The sequence below is a fragment of the Camelina sativa genome, chromosome 1, assembly GCF_000633955.1.
Source record: "Camelina sativa cultivar DH55 chromosome 1, Cs, whole genome shotgun sequence".
In the NCBI taxonomy this organism is placed as follows: Eukaryota; Viridiplantae; Streptophyta; class Magnoliopsida; order Brassicales; family Brassicaceae; genus Camelina; species Camelina sativa.
This window is the reverse complement of record NC_025685.1, coordinates 14,116,092-14,124,470: the sequence shown is the minus strand read 5'-3', so window position 1 is coordinate 14,124,470 and position 8,379 is coordinate 14,116,092. Positions and strand designations below refer to the sequence as shown.

Sequence of the window (8,379 nt, the reverse complement as noted above, 5' to 3'; positions counted from 1 at the left end):
AACCTGTTGTTGTAACCAGTTTTTGGGATGAACGTTGGAGGAGTTCCTTGGACAGGACAAGACAAACCAGAGCTAGGAGACGGATTTAGAAACGTGATGTACATCTGTCTTATAATGCTGGCTCTAGTGTTGTCCTGCTTCGGTTTCCCAGCGTTATATAGTCGGATAGCTTCTTGGTGGAGTGTTAGAGATATGAAAAGAAGCTGGTCTCTTAACAGAAGATCGTTCCAAAAGAGACCAACCATAGTCCAAGAAAGAAGAGGCTACCTTAGGCTCTAAAACCAAACATGAAACAACTTCCCCTCTTGAGTACTTTTTTTTTCACGTTTCTGTTCTCTCATAAACTCTTGTTCTCCTGTTTAGTTAGATCTTTGAGTAAAGACTACAAATGTACAGCTGTGTTATTCTTTCAATTCTTCATTGATTCCATACTTTAGAATTTAGATTTATCCAAAGCACTGTGAAAATGGTGTCAGCCAAAGTCTTGATCTTTTGGTTAGCATTAAAAAAACAAGAATAAAACATTGATTGGTTCCATTGGGAAATAAATACACTAAAAACCACATCAAAATTACGATTCTGCCATTGTCGGTGATCTTCACTTCACTGGACTTCACTGGTCTTCTTCTCTTTCTTCGTTCTCGGATCTGTAGCTCTTCTAAATCTCTCTTCTGGGTCTGGATCGGAAGAAGAAGAAGAAATGTTTGGCCGACCTGCGATTTCAAGAACCGGAGGGTTCCGTCCTGAAAACTTAGGTCAAAACGCGCTCAACTTAATCGGGAAAATAGGCTTCTCACTCTTCGTCCTCGGAGTACTAATCTTCACCATCATCGCCGCTACTTACGAACCAGAGGATCCTCTCTTCCACCCATCTGACAAAATCACAACTTTTCTCACTTCCACGTCAAACGCTACGTTGAGATCCGATGACTCTGTTGTTAGAACCGGTGAAGATTTCATGGTGGCGAATCAAACCGAGTTTGCAGGTTTTATCAACATAACTGATGTTGAAGCCACCACTGCCAATACCAATGAGACGAATGAGGAAGAGGGTAATCAGTTGGAATGTGATGTGAATGCTCCTATTGATTGTAAAGATCAAGAAGTGTTTCATCTTATGATGAAAGCTACGATTGAGCAGTTTAAAGACATTCACTTTTATAAGTTTGGTAAGCCTGCGGTTGGGGAAGGTGTGAATTCTTGTGATATGGCGTGGAGGTATAGGCCTAGAGATGGGAAGAGTGCTGCTTTTTATAAGGATTATAGGAGGTTTGTGATTGGGAAATCTGAGAATTGTAGTTTGAGTGTGGTTGGGATTGGGGAGTATCATTCGGGTTTGAACGCGAGGAAGAGGAAGAAGAATCAGAAAGCTGGGTTTGAGAAAACGGGTGGGAAGAAAGATGATTTCTCATTGCCTGTTGTTGGTGAAGTAGTGAATGATTCACTTCCTATGGTTGAGTCTGATAACGCGTTTAGAAGTGGGAAATACTTGGTTTATGTTGGTGGAGGAGATAGGTGTAAGAGTATGAACCATTTCCTGTGGAGTTTCTTGTGTGCACTTGGGGAAGCTCAGTATTTGAACCGGACTTTGGTGATGGATTTGACGTTGTGTCTGTCTTCTATCTACACATCGTCTGGCCAGAACGAGGAAGGGAAGGACTTCCGGTTTTACTTTGATTTCGAGCATTTGAAAGAAGCGGCTTCTGTGTTGGATGAAGTTCAGTTTTGGGCAGAGTGGGGGAAATTGCATAAGAAGAAGAATAGTTTGAACCTTCATCTCGTGGAGGATTTTAAGGTCACTCCGATGAAGCTTGCTGGTGTAAAAGATACGTTGATAATGAGGAAGTTTGGGTCAGTAGAACCTGACTATTACTGGTACAGAGTTTGTGAAGGAGATGCAGAGTCTGTTGTTAAAAGACCGTGGCATCTGTTATGGAAATCAAGAAGGTTGATGGAAATTGTCTCTGCGATTGCATCGAGGTTAAACTGGGACTACGATGCAGTACACATTGAGAGAGGAGAGAAAGCAAGAAACAAGGAGCTTTGGCCTAATCTTGAAGCAGATACTTCCCCGAGCACTCTCTTGTCGACCTTGCAGGACAAAGTAGAAGAAGGAAGGAATCTCTATATAGCAACAAATGAAGAAGAGTTATCCTCCTTCAACCCTTTGAAAGACAGGTATGCCACTCATTTTCTTTATGACTACAAAGATCTGTGGGACGAGAGCAGCGAGTGGTATTCAGAGACTACGAAGCTTAATGGAGGCAACCCGGTAGAATTTGACGGTTACATGAGAGCATCTGTTGACACAGAAGTATTCTTGAGAGGCAAGAAGCAGATTGAAACATTCAATGATCTTACAAACGACTGCAAAGATGGAGTTGGGACTTGCAATGCTGCTACTTCCTGATCTCTATCAGATTCTTCATTTGTTTGTTGTTTGAATCATCTTGTACCACTTGTTTCCAGTTTTGTCTTGTAGAATAGCTTTGTATTTTCTATTACTGTTGTTTCGTCTCTCGTGACTTTTAACTAATATTTGCCCTTTTGGCATTTCTAGTCTGGTTCTATTTCTTTGAAATGCAAAAACTGAAAGGAGATGATATTATTGATACACAAAAAATTGTTTTGGTACAGTGAAGAACGGTATTACTTGAGACAACTAACAAAAGTTATGCGAAATTAAGAAAAAATGTTTCATCGTCTTTGTTTACCACTGGTCTTCTCCTTCTTAATTGGAAAAAGGGTGAGCTTCTTCTTGCCAGAGTCTGCTATGGCGTCAGCTTTCTTGAGCAGTGAAATGGCAACTTGATGCTGTCTTTCATTCACCGTCTTCTCATCCATGAACGGTTTAACCTCAAAGGTTCCTCTTGTGAAATGTCTGGCAACCTACAAAAGACATTTATTCCTCAGTTTTGTCAGAAAATCTAATATTCAGACAGCCTCATCAATGCATACTTCTGGCTAACGCGAATCACATCAAAGGAGGAAGAGTGCTGAAGGTACCTTTAAGAGAATCCATACTTTCAGGGAACTACTGAGGATGGCAAGCCGCGTCCTCTTCCCCGTAGTCAAGAAGCTTGACATATGACTGTCAACCCGCAATATGAACCTTGGCCATGACTTGGGGTTCTCTAGGTCTCCTCTTTTCTCCATCTTTGCCTGAAATTTTAGATCGTCATGACATGAACCAAAACATCATTGAAGGATGCACGTTTTCAAAATGGAGAACAACAACAACAATCACTTATTCTAGATGCTCTTCATTTGGTTGGAAAGAGAATTAACAGAAAAGAGTCTATATTGTAACACTCACGAGCTGCCGACAAATCTCTTGCTCAATCTTTGAATAGGAAGTCTCCAGTGCCTCCACTCTACCAGTTGCGTGACAGCAAGAACACGGCTCACTGATCATGAATGATACACTTGGTCGAACCTGTGAAAAAAAGTAGATTCACTGCAATAAGTATAAATCAAGGGCTCAGTTCTTTCTGGGGAACGACCCACCTGTAACAGTATATAGTGGACGCGCTATGCCAAATTATTTGATTAGAAGTTCTACAGAAAGAGTAAAACATCCACAAGTTGGGACAATACCCTTTTTCTTGTTATTTCCATAAGTCCGTGCCTAGACAGCTCTGATACTTTTACCAGTGACCTATCTCTCTCCACTGCTTTCTTAACCTCTTCATAAACGAGTCTCTTATTTGCTGAAACCCAAAAAATTAAACAAGAATATTCAAGATATCCATCGTTCAAGAAAGGGATTTGCACATCTAAAATTTTATGTGTGCATGAAAAACAATGACATTCTAACTCACATTCATCTGCCATGTCAATGAAATCTACCACAATGATACCGCCAATATCTCTCAGCCGAATCTCCCTTGCAATCTGAATCATGATCACATGGAGTATTAATAAATAATTTTCAAGATCAGCATATTGCAAAACTTAAATAGACTTCAAGGAGAACTACACAAGTCAAGCAGGCCTCACACAGTTACTCTTTCTCCCTGTTAAAATTTTCCTAAGGCAATTTACTAATCATTGGATAATTCATACACCCATATATATGCTCGTATCTGACCTCATGACACACTCTGCAGAATAATTACTAAGGCAATATTCAGAGGAAGAATTTGTGCCGCAAAAGGTTGGCGAATGAATATGTAATCTAGCAGCCAAAATGTATCACATACTTGTCTGGCAGCAGTAAGATTAACTTCTAAAATAGCTTTCTCCTGTGAATTACCCTGACCAAACATTCCATGTCCTCCGTTCACATCAATAGAGACCAACGCCTCAGTTTGTTCAATCACTAAAGAACCTCCATTGGAAAGTGGAACTCTGCAGGAGGCAAAATATACATTTACATGAAGATATCTGGGAAGGAGGGTCATAACTCCCGAAGTGCGGTGTTAGCCACTTCTTACCTTTTACTGAGAATACCTTCGATTTCCTCCTCAATGTCATATAAATCAAAAAGAGGGATACCCTTATCATGCAGTTCCACTCGATTACAAAGATCAGGTGCCATATCCTGCAGGTAGTGTGTCACCTGTAAACTAATACCAGTTATTGAAATAATTTGGATACAGTATTACTCTATTGGGGATCCGTTCTAGACTATGGTACAGTTTAATTATCTGCAAGTGCAAGAATTGGTACAAATAGAGAAGACGTAACACATCTAACTGGAGCTTTAAATTAAGCATTTGAAAATAACATATGATGTAAATCAATAAATGTATGAAGGTACTAAGATCATTGTTTAGACAAGGAAAGTCTCCTTCGACACACTATCCATTTCTTATTGTGGAAAATGAAATTGAACAAAATGAGGGCAATGTACCTCATGGTATGTCCTGGGAGAGTCAACCACCATCTTCTCAACCTGGAAAACACAAGAAGTTACTGTCACTTGAATGTCCACCCATAGAACCTTAAAGGGCAAATCGAGGAGAAAAATATGAAAAATGGCCTAACTACCTTGTCATTGAAATAGTCCTGCACAACTGAGAGTGTTTGACCCATTGCTCTATGTAGCAGCGCTGGAATGGCTCCTTCCACACCTTCATCTGCAGCAAGAGCTGCAGATTTTGCTTCATCTGTTATGTTCTTCCAGGTTAAAAGCAGACCTTCTAAGTCTTTCTGCAGTTCTTCTAAAGAATGGCCAGCAGCTACAGTTCTTACAGTCAGGCCAAAACCCTGAGGCTGCAAAGTTTTTGCTATAACTTTTAACCGGGTTCTCTCAACTCCCGAAATTTTTTTCGAGACTCCAATTCGTTTGCAGCGAGTCAGTAATACCTATACGGAAAAACTTTATTTCAGACAATAGAATCATAAGAAACGAAAGTAAAAAGTGTCACAGGAAAAAACACATGTCATACCCAGAATCTACTTCTCAATTTCGGGTAAGCAGTAAGAGTTGGACCTTTCGTACCGAGGCCCTCTTTAACAACTTGCACAATTATCTTGGTGCCTTTCCGAACTTGAATCCACTTATCATCCTTAGATGACATCCCCTTAGAAGCTTTTGCAACTGATCCATTAGGAACGAGAGAATCTGCAGGGTGTTCTCTTTCCAGAGGAATAAAGCCATTCTCAGATCCAACTTCCACAGCACCATGGTTCCCTACAGTTCCATTAACTAGTCCAGCTAGAGCATCTGAGACATGATCTTCATCATTTTCATGCTCATCGTCATCATGAAAAGATTCCCCAGGGTCATTTGAATCAATGTCTAATAAACTACTGGCTTCAAAGTCATAAGAAGTATGTTTGATTTCATGGGGAGCTGGAATGTCATTGATAGAGAGGATGGGAGAACTATCAGCTGCTTGCCTCTTTGATCCATCACAGAATGGAGGGAATATGAATGGTTCCCTGTTTGACTTAATGTCCATGAAAGAATGTCTAGCACTTCCGATATTCACAAATGCACCACCCATATGGGGCACAAACTTAGTGATTACGCCCAGGTAAACACTATCACACTGCACATTGGTCTTAACTGGTTCCAACAATAACTCAACCAGCTTTTCACCTTCCAAGACAGCAATCCTTTGCACAGTACATATAGAAGAATTGATCAGTATTGTAGTAGAAATGGATTCTTGTTGAAACAATCCATCATCAGGTAAGAGAGTCTCAGTCAGCTGGTGATGTTGTTCATCAGTATCTAAGTCGTTTTCAATTTCATCACAGCTTTCAACATCTTGTTGGCTATCAGTCTGCATGCTCCTTGCATGTGGCAAGGTAACAGATTCTTGAAGGAACCACGGTTCCTCAATAGGCTGATAACTGTCAGAAAATAACGCACTAAAGTTCAAGTTCTCTGACGAAAACGCTGCAAGCTCATCACAGAATAAAGATTCATCTCCTACTTGCTTCTCATTCAGAAGTGGTCTCGGGACTTCTATAGCACTATCGGCGGAATTGCATTCATCTGCCAAACCACTGGAAGCATTTGAGTTTTAAAACATTTTTTGCAAAGGATGAAAAGAGACACAAAGAGGAGGAACCACGGAAATGTTACCTTCGCTTTGAGCTAAAGTAACAGAATTTGGAAAAAGGTAAGCATCATCAATCCAAGACCCCCATACGTATGATTGTTGTGTTTTTGAGGAAGCACTCATCCATGAATCCCTTATAATTATTTTTCTCTCTCGACTGATAGAAGAAGGAACAGATAACGAAAATTGTGGCCCTGGTCTCCAGATGACATCAGATGAAGACCCGTATCCAGCTTTTAACAAATAATTATACCTGAAATTTACACCAGAAGCAATCTGCCAAGCATATTAAGTTATAAGCAAACAAGACATATGAACTCGCTTCAAAGAAAAGAGTTTGGTTCCCTTTGATGCTACGATTGATTCAAATATTTATGCAAACTGATATTTATGTTTGCTAAGGCTTAAGTGAAACAAGTGAATGGATTACCTTGACTTTAGCTTCCCATTCATTTTCATTTTCAGTAGGCAACATTGAGATTGCACAGTCTGGCTCCCAGCTACCTAAAGCGGAAGGATCTCCAGTAACGTAGAGATGTTCATTGGGTGCCAGATCAGCTTCCACAATCCAAACAACCTCGCATAATCCTTTGCCCAGACTAGCTGGCTGTTCTGAGAATACAGAAAACCCGAAATATTAGTAGTTGAAAATACAAACATCAAAATCTGAGGCACAACACAACTGAAAACACTACAGGAAAAAAGTTAAACAATGAGAAATGTTTTTCTTCTCCCAGTTACCTTGTTGTGCGCTTATAATAGCAGACCTTGCACGTAAACGAGAGACCCCAAAGCACAAGGTGAGCCTAAAGGTCTTCCCAGGCTCAACATTAGAGAACATATATCTGTTCAACGACAGAGAATCCAAGTCAGTACAAAATGGCATATCCTATTCACAGATTTTTTATGAAGATTCTCTTTTAGGTTCATTCATGTACAAATTCTTCCGCCCTAATCATGTTGTGTCAATATATCCATCAAAAACTGAGTTCAGGGAGGAGCCCTGTAAGATATGAACTCAAGAGACTGAGTAGAAATAGGAAGAGAAAGGTACAATTCAACATCTTTCCCAAAAGTAAACTCCCACTTAAAGCTCTAACAACAATATCTAAGAAACCCAACTCCACAATTTATTCATTAAATTCCCAAAGCTTCAATTTCAATTAGAACAGACCACAGACAAAGTGTATGATAAAATGCCCCAACGAAACAACTTACGAAGAAACGGGAAACCCAGAAGTAAAAAGCCACGAGGAGCGAGAAGAAACTGAAAATTGAGGAAGACGACGCCATGGGAGTTCAGCAACATCCATGGTACTACTGAGTTGCTATTGAGTTTCACCAACACACGGACCCGGTGGTGGACGAAACGAGCGGAGTTAGAAGCGCCAGTTTCTACGACGGTGAAGAAGAGAGAGGCGAAGCCGAAAGAAGTGGAAAGAGCTCGGCTTTTTTATTGAGCAAAGGCTTAGAAATTGAGATTCCGCCGGGGAGGTGCTCGAGAAGATGACGATAACGGAAGGATATGGTGGTGTGTCTTCCTTTCTTTGGCTTTGGCGCCTTGCTGTGGCACGTGCGAGAGATATTGTATCATACGTGTGAAACTCTCTAAAGCCCAATAACAGTTAAATAGTTTGATTTGTGATCTACCTTTGGCCCATTAATTCAGGCCTAGATTGGACTCACCTGCTACATGTTTAAGTTTAACCCAATCTAGTTCAACGCCTTAACCGGACGAGATATGATGATTATACTTTTTAAGTTTTAAGGTGTTGGGTTACCTTAGATTGGGTAAAACTTACACATTTAAGGCGCTTTCTATTGGGTCAAATTTGGTAATACATACAGAGATAGAGACTGA

General features: G+C 40.4%; 3 protein-coding genes across 5 annotated transcripts in view; 2 read left to right on the top strand and 1 right to left on the bottom strand.

The window, feature by feature from the left end:
- LOC104790361 (zinc transport protein ZntB-like) overlaps positions 1–439 on the top strand; it is a 3,080-nt gene extending 2,641 nt beyond the window's left edge. Inside the window, exon 6 of one of the 2 annotated variants that reach the window (XM_010516107.2) lies at positions 103–439. In XM_010516107.2, coding sequence (XP_010514409.1) covers positions 103–279 — 177 coding nt within the window. In that variant the 3' untranslated portion in view covers positions 280–439. Of the gene's footprint in view, positions 1–19 lie in introns of both variants that reach the window. The other variant, XM_010516114.2, reaches the window with a different exon arrangement.
- LOC104790351 lies at positions 572–2,559 on the top strand. Its single transcript, XM_010516087.2, has one exon. The coding sequence runs from the start codon at positions 701–703 to the stop codon at positions 2,408–2,410; it is 1,710 nt and encodes a 569-aa protein (XP_010514389.1). The 5' UTR covers positions 572–700; the 3' UTR covers positions 2,411–2,559.
- LOC104790336 (ribonuclease E/G-like protein, chloroplastic) lies at positions 2,588–8,068 on the bottom strand. Of its 2 annotated transcripts, XM_010516069.2 has the most exons (14): positions 7,737–8,068; positions 7,260–7,363; positions 6,949–7,130; positions 6,542–6,794; positions 5,394–6,451; positions 4,993–5,310; positions 4,856–4,897; positions 4,437–4,561; positions 4,203–4,350; positions 3,822–3,894; positions 3,598–3,710; positions 3,317–3,436; positions 3,007–3,162; positions 2,588–2,889 (listed from the first exon to the last, which is right to left on the bottom strand). In XM_010516069.2, the coding sequence occupies exons 1-14, from the start codon at positions 7,829–7,831 to the stop codon at positions 2,698–2,700; spliced, it is 2,979 nt and encodes a 992-aa protein (XP_010514371.1). In that variant the 5' UTR covers positions 7,832–8,068; the 3' UTR covers positions 2,588–2,697. The 2 variants fall into 2 exon arrangements, with proteins under 2 accessions (XP_010514371.1, XP_010514378.1); XM_010516076.2 differs by lacking the exons at positions 7,260–7,363; positions 7,737–8,068 and having other exon boundaries at positions 6,542–6,771; positions 6,949–7,069.